The 18,069-nt window shown below is 41.5% G+C and overlaps 1 protein-coding gene across 1 annotated transcript in view; it reads right to left on the reverse strand.

The window, feature by feature from the left end:
* The window catches only part of LOC139755666 (neuronal growth regulator 1-like), a 202,039-nt gene that overhangs the window by 8,738 nt on the left and 175,232 nt on the right, over nt 1-18,069 (reverse strand). The window contains exons 4-5 of the mRNA XM_071674317.1: nt 14,677-14,887; nt 2,603-2,730 (exon numbers count right to left, since the gene is read on the reverse strand). Coding sequence (XP_071530418.1) covers nt 2,603-2,730; nt 14,677-14,887 — 339 coding nt within the window. The remainder of the gene's footprint in view (nt 1-2,602; nt 2,731-14,676; nt 14,888-18,069) is intronic.

Below are 18,069 nucleotides of genomic sequence, written 5' to 3' on the forward strand. Positions count from 1 at the left end.
TATGGAAGAGGTGCTGACACACAGTTCGTGACTGTGGCCAAGCTGTGAAAAGTGTGAATGGTTCAGAAGGATAAAGATAGGGATTCGATGGTGGTCGACGACGATTGGATGAAGAGGATTGGGACAACTAGTCAGTGAGAGAGAGAGAGAGAGAGAGAGAGAGAGAGAGAGAGAGAGAGAGAGAGAGGTTGGCCCAGTGGTGGCCAGTGGAGGAGAGACGCGAGAGACTGGTTAGTATTGGCCCACTGAGGGAGAAAAGAAGAGGGACCAGAATGACGATTTGGTGACCAGAGAAGCGACAGAGCTAATCTTCCCCACTGAACCAATCTTTGTGTTACTGATCCAATCAACCCAATCATCACCCCCCCCCTCCCCCCCCAATGAAAATTCAAAATCAACTTAATATTCTTGTATATACCATTTCTATTTTCAACCAATGACTTCATAAGAAAATGCAGCAGGAATTATCGACCAATCACCAACCGCTATTTGGTAATTATGCAAATGACATATTTGAGAAAAAAATATATATACACTTTTAATGGAATTTTCAATAGTATTTCCGGGTCTGATTCCATTTTTTTTTCTTCTTCGTCTAAAGAAACTAATTATTATTTTTTATTCATTTATCACTAATGCCTCTTGAAATATCTGCTTCTCTTGTCGATCTTTTTGAAACTTGTCAAAATATATTGCAAATAAGTCTCTCATAGAACACCATCTTTGATTTCATATATTCACTGCATTTTCAGTTGTTCGAGGATATCAAATACCTTTGTGTGTGTGTGTGTGTGTGTGTGTGTGTGTGTGTGTGTGTGTCTTACTCTATTGGCTACCTAAGTTTCATAAGGATAGACTTATGCACTCGTGTTGCCTCGTCTTCTTAACCTTCTCTCTCTCTCTCTCTCTCTCTCTCTCTCTCTCTCTCTCTATATATATATATATATATATATATATATATATATATATATATATATATATATATATAGTATGTGTTGTAAGACATATCTAGACTTATACAGAAATGTTACAGAATATAAGTGAATCAGGCAGGGTCGCTCCAGCCAGCGTGGAGGGAGGAATGTCTCGTGTCATCTCCAGCCAACTTTGCATGACGGGTTTGCGAGGCTTCGTGTGAATACATCTTCCGGCCATTTAATTTGGCAGGCTTCTGTCCGAGGTGGGGAGTCACCTCTGAGGTGGAGAATCTTGAAGGAGGAGGTGGTGGAGGAGGTGGTGGTGGTGGTGGAGGAGGTGAGGTTTGAGGGGGGGGAAGGGTTTAAAACGGTAAGGATGTTGTTTGTAATTGTTTGCGTGTTCTTAGAGGTGGAGGGGGAAGGAGGAGAAGGGGTTAAATGTTTGTTTTTTGTTTGTTTGTTTGTTTGTGTGTTTGTAGGAAAGTTTGTTTTTACCTTTTTTTTTTTTTTTTGCTCTTGTCTGCGTGTCTATTTCTTACTAAATCTCTGTATTTAGTCTCTTTTTTTTCCTTCCGTTTGTTATCTCTCTCTCTCTCTCTCTCTCTCTCTCTCTCTCTCTCTCTCTCTCTCTCTCTCTCTCTCTCTTCAGTTTCACTCTTATCTTATCTCCCAAGTCTCATATGCCATGGCGATTATAAAAGGAAAAAAAATAAAGATAGTGCGACATAATTTCACAACTTTGTCCTGCGGAATTAAAACACATACTTTCATTTGAACACAATCCTTGGCACACAGCTCGCGAGAATAATTACCCCCTCCCACCCCACACCACCACCAAATCACAAAGATTTAGAATGGAGTTAATTGCTCAGCGGTGCTTTGCTCTCAGGCTATTAGCGAATAAATTAGCGGCAATTGGGACCCTGAGACACAGACTAGTATCTCAGTGAGGGTAGACGAAATCTGGTTAAGTTCAATGCCTCCAAGACCCAGTTTCTACCCATCCCTCTCTCTCGGAAACTCTTCTCGTCTCTCCTTCGACTGTTCTGCAATTCGAACTCTTAGCTCAATGAACGTTATTTGGTATTACTGTAACATTCGCTCTACCTTCGATTCCCCACAAATACGGAAATAGCGAAGTCTGCCTGTAAGAAACTGGGAGTCCTGGGATCACTGTGTGGCCGTTGGCAGCTCAAAAGGGTGGGCCGCTTTGATAACTGTTTCTTTCCCTACACGTCGAAGCTTTGGAACTCTCTACCCTCTCAGGTCTTTCCCAATAACTATGACCTGGCACATGTCAAAAGATTTTTCATTTCCTTAAATAATTCCTTAAATACTTTTCCTTGTCTCTTTTTGTTCCCCTTTTCACAATCCTCTCCATTTTCCAAGTTAAACCAGGCCTCGATGTGGACTTTCGCTCGTGACTGGAGCCTCCAAAGTGAAGAAAAACAACTCTTCTTTTGTTTTCCTCGTCCAAGCCTTGAGGTGCAGCCCACACCTCGGACGATACTGTCGGAATTGAGTCATTACACACAGTAACAGATTACTCATGGTATGAAATCACCTCTAACAACACACACACACACACACACACACACACACACACACACTCACTCAATGCTACCTTGCTACCTCTCTCTCTCTCTCTCTCTCTCTCTCTCTCTCTCTCTCTCTCTCTCTCTTACCTTATTGTTGTGTGACCAGATGACGAAGGATGGCGGCTGGACAGTATAATCCACCACACAGGTAAGGTTAATGTTGCTTCCCTTATTGATGAACACGTCCGATCCTCCTGATATTGTTGTCTTTGGCTCTACGGTGACGGGGGGGAGTTAGAAGGTGGAAGGAGAGAACATATCAGTTAGTACCACGTCTAGTTATCATCCGTTATCTTGATCTTATTGCCTATCTGTCAGCTTATGAATGAAAAAAACATCTATACCTTTTATCAGACACCTTATGTGTTAGCTTATGAATAAAAGTATTATCTCTACGTTATCTCTCAGCTTAAGTGTCAGATTATGAATTGAAATACTATACTTAAACTTTATCAGCTTATGTGTCGGCTCTTAAAAACACTACCTTAACTGTCAGCTTATCTATCAGGTTATTGATCGAGATAACATCCTTATCGTATCTGTGTGTGTGTGTGTGTTTTGGTGTCTCTACATACATCATAGATATACATGTCGTCACATATTTCGACAGTCAACGGAGGAAAGATAACGACATTCACTTTAAAATCCTCCCTATTTTCCCTCGCGTCGCACCATTGCAACCAAATTATCAGGTGCCAGGTGCAATCATTGTCGTAGGCGTTCGTAAATGGCGTTTCGACTCGTTATCGCTTTTTCTTCAAGGACTTATACGCCCCATTGCTTACGGGAAATGGGAACGTTCCAACACTGACGCCTTCCTATATTTCGCTTGACAGTGGCTGGCTCGCTCGTTCTATACGGTAAAATAACTAGAGGGGGAAAATGACATAGGCATCTTTCATTAGCGAAATGAATTATATTATTATATAGTTCATATCACAAGTGCTCACACTGGTTGTATTCACAACATGGTAAAAGATTTTCTACCAAATTGTTCTGGCTTAATTGCCTATTTCCGGCAGATTCAGCCAAAATGGGGAACGCCCTTCTAAAACCCCGGAGGACATTTGCTTGATCCACACATTTATGCATAATCGAGTTGGAAACGAAAGCGTTTTTAATTTTCCATATAAGACACAGAGTCAGCAGAGGGACGACGGTCCCTAGGGACCTCCGGGGAACAGAGGAGAGGGACAAAGGAAAAGCCACAGAGACGAGGGCACAGAGACGCGAGGTGCAACAGGTTCCTAGCCAAACGGGAGAGAGAGAGAGAGAGAGAGAGAGAGAGTAGCAATGAGACACGAGATGCTAATTAGGATTCGATTCTCAACGCTTCGAAACTTGTCTTTCTCAGGCGGATACACACAACGATTCACTCTCCTGAGGATCGTAGCTGTCAGTACGTTGAAAATTTAATTCCTGATGAGCCGCCGGTGTTGCATTGCTAACTTCGTACCACTACGTGAGAGTGAGCAACAGGAAAAGAGAGAGAGAGAGAGAGAGAGAGAGAGAGAGAGAGAGAGAGAGAGAGAGAGAGAGAGAAGGCGCATAGGGAGGCACCTGGAGAGACACAAGCCACCAGTGTTACTGAGTAGAAAAAAAACAGGAGAGGACCCAAAGGTTGTACTTGGGAACACCACTCCACGACCTTAGAACTCAACCTCTGTTACCCACCCATGTGTATTTTCTTTGTCTGTCTGTCTATCTATCTCTCACTAATTCCTCATATTCTAGTAGTTTGGTCCACATTGAGATATGAGGGTAAAGCATAGTGAACTCTGATCGATATGGATGGAAATTTCGACCTATTTCCAGATATTTAGTGGGTCAATTTCTCGAAAGCTAGTTTCTTTACGCACCGATTGCACTCAATTTTCTCCCCTCAGCTAATAAACTTATTCTATCAACGGGTAATGCTTTTTTGAAATCATTAAATTTTTCCCCTCAGCTGGTCAACTTATTCTATCAACAGGTAATGCTTTATTTAGAATCATTTACATTGAGAAGTGAACGGATAATCAACTGTGTATGATAATATGGTCAGCATTCAGCGAGTAGTTCGTAGATGAGACGGTTTCTATTTTGCGTTTCGACGCTTTGAAAACCTACGAATGAATAATGTAAACCTGAGACTCCCTCCTCCTATCGTTACCCAGACGATGATCATATAAAAGACCTTAATTGGACTGCACGAAATTCTTCCGTAATTAACAAGAATTTTTCCCGATTTTTATGGCTTCACTTTATATAACCAGTAACGTGATTTGATGGACGCGCTGTACAAAATTCTGGCGCCATAAAAAAAATGAATTAATTTTCCTGAATTTTCCGAATTTCCGAAGAGTAATAATGCGAAAGATATACCAATTACTGTATGTTGAAGCGAAGGTTGTTATGGGGTTATTATTAGCTATGATAACATTGAAGAATACGCTAATGTTTGTAGATAAATGAATAAACCATTTATCGTGTCATTGAAGATCTCTCGTGTGTGTATATATATATATATATATATATATATATATATATATATATATATATATATATTGGAAATGATCACAATTGACAGCGTGATCAAGTATATTTCTATGAGTCCACAGGGAAATGAAACACGATAAGTTCCCAAGTGCACTTTCGTGTAATGATCACATCATCAGGGGAGATACAAGAAAGAAATATATCAGTCAGTTGATATACATTTCCCTGTGGACTCATAGGAATATATATATATATATATATATATATATATATATATATATATATATATATATATATATATATATATAATTTTTTTTTTTCTTTTTTCATACTATTCGCCATTTCCAGCACCAGCGAGGTAGCGTTAAGAACAGAGGACTTGAGCCTTTGAGGGGAATCGTCACTTGGCACCCTTCTCTGTTCTTTCTTTTGGGAAATTAAAAACGAGAAGGGGGAGGATTTTCAGCCCCCCGCTCCCTACCCTTCTAGTCGCCTTCTACGACACGTAGGGAATACGTGGGAAGTATTCTTTCTCCCCTATCCCCAGGCATCATATATATATATATCTTTTCTTTCTTTCTTTCATACTATTCGCCATTTCCCGCATTAGCGAGGTAGCGTTGAGAACAGAGGACTGGGCCCTTGAGGGAATATCCTCACCTGGGCCCCTTCTCTGTTCCCTCTTTTGGAAAATTAAAAAAAAAAGTGAGAGGGGAGGATTTCCAGCCCCCCGCTCCCTCCCCTTTTAGTCGCCTTCTACGACACGCAGGGAATACGTGGGAAGTATTCTTTCTCCCCTATCCCCAGGGATAATATATATATATATATATATATATATATATATATATATATATATATATATATATATATATATATATAGAGAGAGAGAGAGAGAGAGAGAGAGAGAGATGCAAGCCTTCATGTCCCCCTAACAACAATATCTGATACAACTCCACAAGCGACGAAGCAATTCTCTCGGAACCATTCGCCGGGACCAGACGGTGTAGGACATGTCAGGGGAGAGAATTGGATGCCTGACCTGTGAGAAAGGACGAGGTCCGTGTGGCCAGAAACAAGGACATGTGAACGCGACCAATGTGGGAGGGGGTATGAAGAGGGAGGGAGGGAGAGGGGTGTACTCCATTGTAGAAGTGTACGTGTACTGTACGTGTTGTTTTTCCACGACTGACGGGTATCGACAGGGTAAAAGGGGGTTACATTTAGGAGAACAGAGGGAAAGTTAGATCAACTGTATTCTCTTCGTTTGAGAGTTTAATTTTCCGATAGAATTAAAGCCTACGTGAATCAAGTTTCTGCGTCGTGTTTCATCAAGAGAAATGGTTCTTGATGTGTTATCACCCCTCCCAGGTAGCTGCATTCACTTATGTATATATATATATATATATATATATATATATATATATATATATATATATATATATATAGTATATTATACGAGTCTCCACACACTTGTTGCACCGTCTACTCTGATCCTAAGTAGCTTCAACAGTAGACGGGAATTGTTGCAAAACTGTGCCAGCAAAACCCGTTTCTTCAGCCGGCAATACCAGAGCCGGGAAAGCCGTGTGTCTGGTGGGAGTGGGCGGGTGGGGGTCGAGCCAGCCAGCAACCTCGGGCTTAATTGCAGTAATGTGGCTAATGAGAAAGGCTTGTGGCTCTCGAACTCCCGAACCATTTGCAATGTTTGTTCTCCGTGGCGGAGAAGGTAAGGCCTTAATGGGGAAATAGTCTCAGAGATACGGTTTATTTTTCCCGCACGCATGTTTCTCTGCTGCCTAGTGTGGTATATCATACACACACACCATACAGTACTCAACGTGTATGTTACTCTTTTTACAGGTAGGTCTCTGCCTATGTGGTAAGTCTTGGAGATATTGACTCTTTGATCTCTTGTCTGTCTGTGTATGTTTCGTGCATTGTTGGAGAGTGTGGATCTACTTTTCATATTAGTACACTGCAGCCTAAGTCAGGTAGCCATTTTATCGACCAAACCCTGTGAGAAGATGAACAACTGGTAGAAAGATGGCTCCTCCCTGGTAGAAAGATAACTCATGACTGAAGTCTCTCTTAGTAACTCGACCTATTGCATAATTTGACTCATTTCCAAGAGCCTTACTGAAGTGAAGAAATGCATTCACTAATGCAAAAGGCCACGATCGAATGATTCATGAATATATATATATATATATGTATATATATATATATATATATATATATATATATATATATATATATATACACTCGATATACTCCACAGAAATGGACATGGAGTTATAGTGAGTAAATAAAGATGTATCATTCTATTCTCAGACCTTCTCTTCAGCTAATCCTCTCCAAGAAGGAAGTTCTCGGAACTACTTAAGAATATCAGAGAGGCAATAATCCTTCTCCTCTTACACCCATTATATATACATACATATATATATATATATATATATATATATATATATATATATATATATATATATATATATATATATATATATATGTATATATATATATATATATATATATATATATATATATATATATATATATATTATCCCTGGGGATAGGGGATTAAGAATACTTCCCACGTATTCCCTGCGTGTCGTAGAAGGCGACTAAAAGGGGAGGGAGCGGGGGGCTGGAAATCCTCCCCTCTCATTTTTTTTTTTTTAATTTTCCAAAAGAAGGAACAGAGAATTGGGCCAGGTGAGGGTATTCCCTCAAAGGCCCAGTCCTCTGTTCTTAATGCTACCTCGCTAACGCGGGAAATGGCGAATAGTTTTAAAAGAAAGAAAAGAAATATATATATATACTGGAGATTTAGACAACTTGTGTTTTCTGTGATAATCGAAGTATAAACATCCTACTGTCTGCACCATAACACAGCAAGTATATACCTTATAAGTGTAAACATCATTTACTTCCATCGTACTTAGTTACGTCCAAACAAGTCGAGGTTAACCATGTCACCTAGAAGTACACGTTCCATCATCTGGCGGCATCCCAGGTTCGAAAGTCAAAGTAAGTAAGTGTGAATGAATCACATCCGATGTTTTGTTGGTCTGTCTTGCAGGAGGTTCAGAAGTCAAAGTAAGTAAGTGTGAATGAATCACATCCGATGTTTTGTTGGTCTGTCTTGCAGGAGGTTCGAAAGTCAAAGTAAGTAAGTGTGAATGAATCACATCCGATGTTTTGTTGGTCTTTCTTGCAGGAGGTTCAGAAGTCAAAGTAAGTAAGTGTGAATGAATCACATCCGATGTTTTGTTGGTCTGTCTTGCAGGAGGTTCAGAAGTCAAAGTAAGTAAGTGTGAATGAATCACATCCGATGTTTTGTTGGTCTGTCTTGCAGGAGGTTCGAAAGTCAAAGTAAGTAAGTGTGAATGAATCACATCCGATGTTTTGTTGGTCTTTCTTGCAGGAGGTTCAGAAGTCAAAGTAAGTAAGTGTGAATGAATCACATCCGACGTTTTGTTGGTCTTTCTTGCGGGGGATTCCTTGTATGAAAAGCTTGTGGCATTGACGACCATCTTAAACGTTGTATACATATATGTCTTAAGACCAGAGATAACAAAAACCCCATGTATTTCCAGGCTGCCTAAAAGTATAGTCTATTTATTTTATCATAAATCGTTTGCAAGGCAAGTGTGGCTTTGATATGTATATGATGTCGTCTCCTGACTCAAATTATCTCGTTTCTCAAAGACTTTCAGAAAATAGAATTTCAACCACTTTGCATTTACTCTTTCAACGAAAAAAAAAAATGAGTACTTGCACACTTTATTCATTTCTTTACTGCATTCGTAATTAACTGTCTGTTTGCAATTTGGAATTCAATGAAAATGAATATTAAAATGTTGAGCAGAATTTTTTTTCCTCTTTTTTACAAGCCCATTTGGAATGTACGTGTAAATTGATGGTCAGGAACAGGCGTAATGAAAATGAATAGATGCATCTCAGTCAATCCCATCTACCCCGAAGTGCAAAAGCAAAACTCAACACGCGTGTTGGTTGGTAGACTTTTTAATTCTGGGTGATGTCATGGAGACAGAATACCCACATCTCTTGAGATGCCCACATAGCAATACGACAATTCTGCGAGATGCTACAGAAAAGGGGCTACAGTTCTGAGAGGCGTCACAGAGATAACGATAAGAAGGATTAATCCACACAAAATAACCATGCCACACTTGTCATCTGTAACGTTACTCACACATGTATATATCTACATATTAATCAATTCGCTGAATAATCATCCCGCCCAGTACGTCGATATTGATCACGGTTGACTAATCATTGGCTTTCATCATCACTACAGTGCACATAATGAACTCAGGATCATCACGTGTAGGGCTTTAATCAACTGCTAATCATATGATCCAGGCAAGGGCGTGTCCGTCACTCAGAATGAGGAAAGGGAGAATTAGGAACTGCAACATAAAGAATCTGGAAATAATAGCAGAAAATAAAAGGACTACCGAATGATGGAAGATGAAGCAAACAACAGCAGAAATAATAGCCCGTTGCAACAGAAAAAAACACAGAAACGGTGAAAGGGAAACGAAACAGAAATGTAAAGGTACACAGTAGAGACACCCAGAGCTTCAGGGACCATATTACTGGCCACGGATTCTAATTGGATAGACAAGATCCATAACCAGTCTGATGATGATTACCCGCTGTCAAGTCAACACGGAGATGACAGAGTCGTCCGCACGGCAGCTGAAACAGCAGCATTAGCCTAAGAAACTTCCTCACCGTAACCACAATAGCAGCTGTTGTGGCAACAGCTGTAGCAACAGCAAAAGGAAGAGGAGGAGGAGGAGGAGAAGAATCAGATACCTCTTCTTTATTCTGAACAGCAACAGTGGCATGAGAGAACAGCTTCATCAGCAGGACAGTCCACAACGAGAAGGACTGAAGCACAAAATAAGAACGCAAAAGATCAGAGGAAGAGAGAAGGGAAAAAGAATAAAAGTAATAATCCTCCAACATTATTGCGGCAGTTTGAGAAGCTGAGTTGGCCAACAGGTCACTTAAAAGTGGTTCTTCTCTCCCAGAACCCCCAACAGCAGCACCACCACCACCACTACCTCATCATCTTTACCGTCACTCATCACGCTCATTGGCCTCCTGCCAGCGTTCATGCCCAAGTAGCCACTGCACTTTGACTATCGTCTGCCGGAGACTCTGAAGGCCCCTCATGACGTCTTGCACACACACACACACACACACACACACACACACACATGACTGCGCTAACGTTCCGCCTTTGTGACGAAACTACACGCTTGATGCACACACCAGCCAGTATTTGTTACATGACGAATATATGACGAATATTCCGTGGGATTAGAAGAAGAAGGCGAATAGAGGGAAGGAGAATATGTTCGGAAGAGAGTGTGTCTGTCTGTCTCTCTCTCTCTCGAAGAGAAAGGATCAAGAAGAACAGTACGTGGTGGTTGGGAGAGATTTTCTTTTTTTAGAGGCTACAGAGAGAGAGAGAGAGAGAGAGAGAGAGAGAGAGAGAGAGAGAGAGAGAGAGAGAGAGAGAGAGATTACAGAGAGTAGACATATCGAAAAAGGCTTCCACAATGAGGGGAAGGATATTATTATCCAAGACGGAAGAATGATCATCCATGAGGAGGGAGGTAATGGAGGTGTCACTAAGGGAGACAAGTGTTGTTACGTTTATGGTCAACTTGTTAAAAGATCCGTGAGGCTTACGTAGCCTGGTAGTTAACTACCCATTTACCTATGACGTCTCCATCTGGTCCCCGATTAGCAAACTAGACTTTGGAGATGGTTGACGGAGCCAGACGGAGACATGTAGATCAAAAGACAAGGAAAACGTTCATTCTTAAGAAAGACTGGAACATCGTACTGTGAGGTGGGGAGAGAAAGAAAATGTCTTTAAGAACGAATCATTATTATACAGTGTCCTAAAGTTGGGTTTTGGCAGAATTAAAGATTTCTTTCGTAGTTCATGGAAGACGACGTCCGAGGCCCAGAGAACGCTGTATATCCTGGGAATCGAGTGATCAAAGAATAATGTAAGGATTGATGTCAAGTGACGAGAAAATATACCAGAAAGCAGTATAGCCAACATTCCTTGACCCTGATCTACAGTACAGTGGCGAAGCTCTGGGGTCACAGTGACAAAGATATATTAGTTCAAGTCCCCAGTCTCTCGGTACATTGCAATTAAAAGGTTTCATGTCAGTGTGCGTTTAAGTAATCTTGTCTTTAGAGAATAATGATCCACGTTTTTTGTATTTTTGTAAAGAGAAAACGCTCATGTGGTCCCAACGTGTGTGTGTGTGTTTGTGTGTGTGTGTGTGTGTGTGTGTGTGTGTGTGTGCCATGGTAAATACCAATTTTTCCTGAAGCTTATTCAAGGATTTGTGGAGATTGCCTGATGCTTGGTATCAAATTACAGAACAACAGACAGCATGGAAGACCCACAGACAGCATGGAAGACCCACGGACAGCATGGAAGAACCACAGACAGCATGGAAGAATCACAGACAGCATGGAGGAACCACAGACAGCATGAAAGAACCACAGGACGGCATGAAAGACCCACAGACAGCACGGAGGACCCACAGGACAGCATGGAGGACCCACAGAACAGCATGGAGGAACCACAGACAGCATAAAAAACCACAGGACAGCATGAAGGACCCGCAGAACAGCATGAAAGAACCACAGAGCAGCATGGAGGACCCACAGAACAGCATGAAAGAACCGCAGAGCAGCATGAAAGAACCACAGAGCAGGATGAAAGACCTACAGGACAGCATGGAAGACCCACGGAACGAACGACGGGCAGCATGTCAAAGCCATGGACGACCGAGCCGCGTGACTGTAAGCAGATAAAGTTTCCTTATTTTTTCCTCGGCAGATCTCTCGAGAATTCGATTCTAAACGTGGAGGAAACTATGTAGCCGAGGCCAGAGACAGCTGAAAGTCATTTGTCCTCTCTCTCTCTCTCTCTCTCTCTCTCTCTCTCTCTCTCTCTCTCTCTCTCTCTCTCTTTCTCTCTCCCTCCCCTCAGCATTTCACTCGAATCACAAGGGGTAGTTTGACGAGCATGAGCTTTTTGCGTTGTCGCTGGAGGCTTTGGAAAAGGAGAGTGGGGTGGGGAGGGGAGAAACAAGTAATGGGGTGAGGAGGGAAGGTAGTGAGCCGTGGATAAGAAAGAAATAGAGAGAGAAAATGGACGTTTGGGAGTGAAAAGGGAGCTGAAATGGAGAGGAGAAAAGAGAGAGAGAGGGAAAATATATCTGAAAGACGGAGGGAAAAAAGGAAGGAGGTTAGGGAAGAAAATAAAAAGGATATAGGCGTTGATGTGACGCATGAAAGGAAAGGAAAATAACGGAGATACACACACACACACACACACACACACACACACACACACACACACACACACACACACACACTGGTTAGCTATCCACAATATCCATTGCTTATCTATCCACAATAGCCATTGATCAGTTATCCACAATACCCAGTGGTGATTTATCCAAAATACCCAGTGGTGATCTATCCACAATATCTAGTGGTCAGGTATTCACAATACCCAGTGGTGATCTATCCACAATACCTAGTGGTCAGGTATCTACAATACCCAGTGGTGATCTATCCACAATACCTAGTGGTCAGGTATCTACAATACCCAGTGGTGATCTATCCACAATACCTAGTGGTCAGGTATCTACAATACCCAGTGGTGATCTATCCACAATACCTAGTGTTCAGGTAATCACAATACCTAGTGGTCAGGTATTCACAATACCCACTGGTCAGCTATCCTCCACCCAGTGGTCAGCTATATGAACTACACACACCCGACAGATGAAGGCAATACACCTGACCCACACCTGGACAGATAAAAAGTTGGACCAGCATCAACGGTACTCTCCATTCTTTTTTTTATTATCAATTTTTTTTTCACCCTTGTGTGACAGTCTGCCTAAAAGCGACAAGCGGGAGAAAAAAAAAAAAGAGGAGAGGGGAAAAAGCGAGCCTTTGCAGTTTCCAGAGAGAGAGGGAGAGAGAGAGAGAGAGAGAGAGAGAGAGAGAGAGAGAGAGAGAGAGAGAGAGAGAGAGAGAGGCCACGAGAATGGATGAAGGCAGCAAGTATGTGTATGTATGTATATGTGTGTGTATGTATATGTCTGTGTATGTATATGTATGTATATGTCTGTGTATGTATATATATGTATACGTTGAAATGTATAGGTATGTATATGTGCATGTGGGCGTTTATGTGTATACATGTGAATGTGGGTGGGTTGGGCCTTTCTTTCGTCTGTTTCGTTGCGCTACCTCGCTAACGCGGGAGACAGCGATAAAGTATGATATATATATATATATATATATATATATATATATATATATATATATATATATATATATATATATATATATATATCTCATACTCGCCATTTCCCGCGCTAGCGAGGTAGCGTTGATGACAGAGGACTGAGTCTTTGAGGGAATATCCTCACTTGGCCCCCTTCTCTGTTCCTTCTTTTGGAAAATTTATATGTATGTATATATATATATATATATATATATATATATATATATATATATATATATATATATATATATATATATATATCACTGCAGTGACATGATTTGGACCTTTGAGCACGACGGTACGTTTCGAACACGTATGACCCTTTATCACGAAAATACGTCCCTCGAACACGACTGTAGGACCCTTCGAGTATGATAGCATGACCTTTGACTTTACCCTTCGGGGTCAGGTCAAAGGTCACACCACCATGCACATTGAGCTCGCACCGTCGTCTTCCTCAAGAATCGCACCATTGCAGCTGAAGATGTGTACCCTCAGTGGGAAAAGGATCATATCATATCCATACAACCTGTACGAGTTATAACCACTGTAAAAGGAAGATTCTCAGTTACTCAGTGTGTTCTTGAGAGTTCCTAGCTCACAGATTATCCCTCTGAAGAAATGGCATCGCAAGGAACTGACTGAACTGTGTGTGAATGGATCTGTCTTGTGTGCGAGGTAGGCTGTCACAGTGAGAAAAACTGTGACAAAAGTTTGCTGTGTGCAGATATGTAAGTAGAAAAATATATATATATGAATAATGGAACACTGGAGTGGAATTCGTCCCTCCACTGACCTAAAGATGTAGTGGAACCTGGAATTCTACCCACGTATAGTGGAACCTATTACCACACTCAAGTACAGCTGTAGTGGAACCTCTGTGGAACCTACAAGTTCAGCTGTAGTGGAACCTCTGTGGAACCTACAAGTACAGCTGTAGTGGAACCTCTGTGGAACCTATAAGTACAGCTGTAGTGGAATCTCTGTGGAACCTACAAGTACAGCTGTAGTGGAACCTATTACCACACGCAAGTACAGCTGTAGTGGAACCTCTGTGGAACCTACAGGTACAGTTGTAGTGGAACCTATTACCACACTCAAGTACAGCTGTAGTGGAACCTCTGTGGAACCTACAAGTACAGCTGTAGTGGAACCTCTGTGGAACCTACAAGTACAGCTGTAGTGGAACCTCTGTGGAACCTATAAGTACAGCTGTAGTGGAACTTATTGCCCTATGAACGTACAACTACAGTACACCTATTACACTACTCGTGTACATCTGTACTACATCTGTTACCCTACTTACCAACGACTGTGAGCCAGATGTAATGTCTCATAGGCGGCGTGGTGGACACCTGGCACTCATACATGCCTGAGTCGCGGACTTGAGCGAACTTGATGGTCAGCCCCCAGTCCTCAGAGCCAGCTGTGTGCACTGCTCGGAACCTCTGGTCAGATGTGTAGGTATAGGGACCGACGGTGAGCAGGTGTGTGTCCCGGTGACGTAGCCAAGACACCTGCAAGACGAGAGATGGGGGGGAAACACCTGTGTTAGTGCAGTCACTGCTGTAATACCTGTGTTGGGGAGTAAGTAGGGATGTGTGTTAGGTAGTTTCAATGTGGCTATTCTATATATATATATATATATATATATATATATATATATATATATATATATATGTTCAGAACATCTGAAATATTTCTACAATCTAAGTCCAATTTTTTTTCCTTTAGAAAAAAAAAGTAAATAAACATGTATATGTATATATAGTCTCACCTTTCGTTTGAAATGATTATGGCAATTTATTTTTTGTCCCTTTTTTGTTTCGTTTGGCCAAAGATTCAACGAGACTTGAGTCAAGATGTCACACAGAGACCCCGCGAAGGTCACTTCCTCTTTAAGGTCAAGCCTCATTATCTAGCCTTATACCTCCTCTTGACAAGGCAACGCCAGACACTGAGGGCGTCTCTTATTAAGCACTTTTCTTGGCTCGCCCAGGAACCTCGAGGAAGCAACGCGAAGATGAGAGAAGTGCAAGAGAGGCCATCTGCACCAACCAGCCAGAGGGAAAAAATGCAAACCATAAAGTTACCCCTGGCAATGCTGGGACCTTCCGAGGATAATGGACATTGATGAACATTTTCCAGAAAAAAAAGGAGAATAAGTATTCATCACGTATATTGTGTCGAGATACATTTTACCTTGAACGAAGATGACAACATCATTTTTTCGTATGTCGAACGTCCTTTCGGTGACGTAAGTGATTGTAATGAGCTTATGGAAGTGAGGGGAGATGTTGACGACGATAGCAGGAGCAGCATAGGGAACCAAGAGATTAGAGTGGAAGGGCAAAGGAGTTCTGACCATGATGAATACACGGGTAGCGGCAAGTCTGTCCACGGTCAACCCAGCTGTTCATCCACCCTTCGGAATTGGTCGATATATCCTAGCTCAGGTAGGATATATATATATATATATATATATATATATATATATATATATATATATATATATATATATATATATAGCGTTAACTAGATGGCCTCATTAAATCTTCAGTTGCCCCGTGACGTCTTGGCAAACATAAATAAATCCAAGGAGAGAATAACAATACATTCATTGCAGTCAGAGAGCCAGACAATTCTAGCAGATGTTAAGGTCAGCAAAGAGACTCGACCGATCTGGATGTGAACGTGACATTTGACGCCAGGCTACAGAGGAATATAGATGACTCTTAACATAACATATTCTTCAGCTAAAACCTCGAAGATGATTGGTGGGTTTTCCTTTGAAAAGGGATGACCTTGATCGCTCGCTTGAATGTGAAGAACTCTATCACGACTAAAGAATATTCGATCCTTTCGTCTGATCCTTTTGGAGACAAGTCAGAGGCTAAGCCAATTATATTCAAAGGGTCGTACAGTCATCTTTAAAGGGTCTTTACCGTCTGGGCATATGGGGTTCATGGTCGTCTCGCGCACAACAATGCTATTCTGTTTCTGGACCGAGTGACACTTTCACCTTTTGGACAAAGGCTTGTGTGTGCCTCTCGCCGAGGAAGATAAGTGCAAAGGTGAAGAACCAACAGAGGTAAGGAGGCACCAAAGACAGAATGCGAGAGACGCTAAGAATTACAGAATATACACTCAAGAAAATGACTCTGTGTTTCTGACACTGTGGAAGACACGCCTTGCAGATGTGTTTTTTTTTTCTCGTCCCTGGTGTTTTATTTGGTCATGAGATGAGAGAGAGGTTCACAGTGTCCATTTTCTGCTATAAAAGAAATAGAAAGTTCCTTTTCACTCGACCGTTGGACGTGAGTTGGATTAACCTTCTTTGGCTGTGTCTATATAGATGAATAGATGAATAGGTTGGTGGTCTGGCCTTCAGGGTCATCCATTGCCAGGGTCATTAAGGAAGTCAACCTTAAGCTACATCCACCAACCGAAGAAAATCTTCAACACCTTCGTCAGAGGTTGAGGATAACTCGAAGACCACATACGCTACCACTGTGCATGTGGTTAATATCAATAAACATGTCATTCATACGAGACAGTATATCACTTCACACACACACACACACACACACGATGAGATACAAAGGAATGTAAAGGAATTCAAAGAGCAACACACCACTGGGTCATTTCAAGGCTGTGTGTGACAGCGGAAGTCATCGGAGACTTGGTGACCAGTGTGGTAAAAGTATAAAGACGTAACAAATGATTCAAGAAAATCTTGGAAACTGTTCGTGTGACTGCGTATTGCACAGATGATGTTAGTTTAGGACTTGAAGCGAAATAGTTATCAAGTCTACTCTGAATCGTACTTATAGTGTTACTTTCAACCACCCTAAATGGTAAATCATTCTATGTTAACAATCATGGTGAAGGTTAAGTACCTAAGTGGCTTGTTAGATCGAAAATGATAAAGCCTTTGAAAATTCTAAATCCATGTAGTAAACCACTTCTTAACCTTCTCTTTTCTAAGCTAGAATATAAGATATATATATATATAATGTGTATATAAATCCGTACTATAAGCATATACCAGATTTTCCATATCATGAATTATGCGTCTCCCAATCATAACGAAGCTTCACACTGGTTGCAGCAATAAACCAGGACGCTTCAGCACTTTCCCAACGTCAATTAGTCGGTGAATTAGTTAAAGGCTGAACTTCTATTCGTTGAATTAGGAGTCGACGTGTTAATGCGGCTCTTGCGTGACGAAGGAGATGGGGGGGTCCTCATTAAGGTGTCTGTGATTAAGGTACATCTGGAACTTTATAGTTCGCTTTGGATAAAAGAGAGAGAGAGAGAGAGAGAGAGAGAGAGAGAGAGAGAGTGAACACGGGAGCAATATTCAGAAAATTGCCTCCGCGTCCAAGACACGTAAAAGCAGCGCACGTCACGAGAGACGGTGATAATTACGTCTTATTTGTGACCCCCCCAACAGAGGAGGGGAAAGCCATTACTAATGTCCCGGGTTTGTACTTCGTGCGTTATCAACCGTATTGATTACAATCTTTCCGGGATACGGTTCACTGTACTTCCTCATGTTATCAGCTGGCCAGTCGTGTGCTGATGTAACGCAGTGGATAAATTCACATGTATTTTGTTTTGTTTTGGTTCCAGTGCCTCCTACCTGAGGTCTCTTCCCTACATTCTGGTACCTCCTACCTGAGTTCTTCCTTACATT

This window comes from Panulirus ornatus, chromosome 19 (genome assembly GCF_036320965.1).
Source record: "Panulirus ornatus isolate Po-2019 chromosome 19, ASM3632096v1, whole genome shotgun sequence".
NCBI classification, from domain to species: Eukaryota; Metazoa; Arthropoda; class Malacostraca; order Decapoda; family Palinuridae; genus Panulirus; species Panulirus ornatus.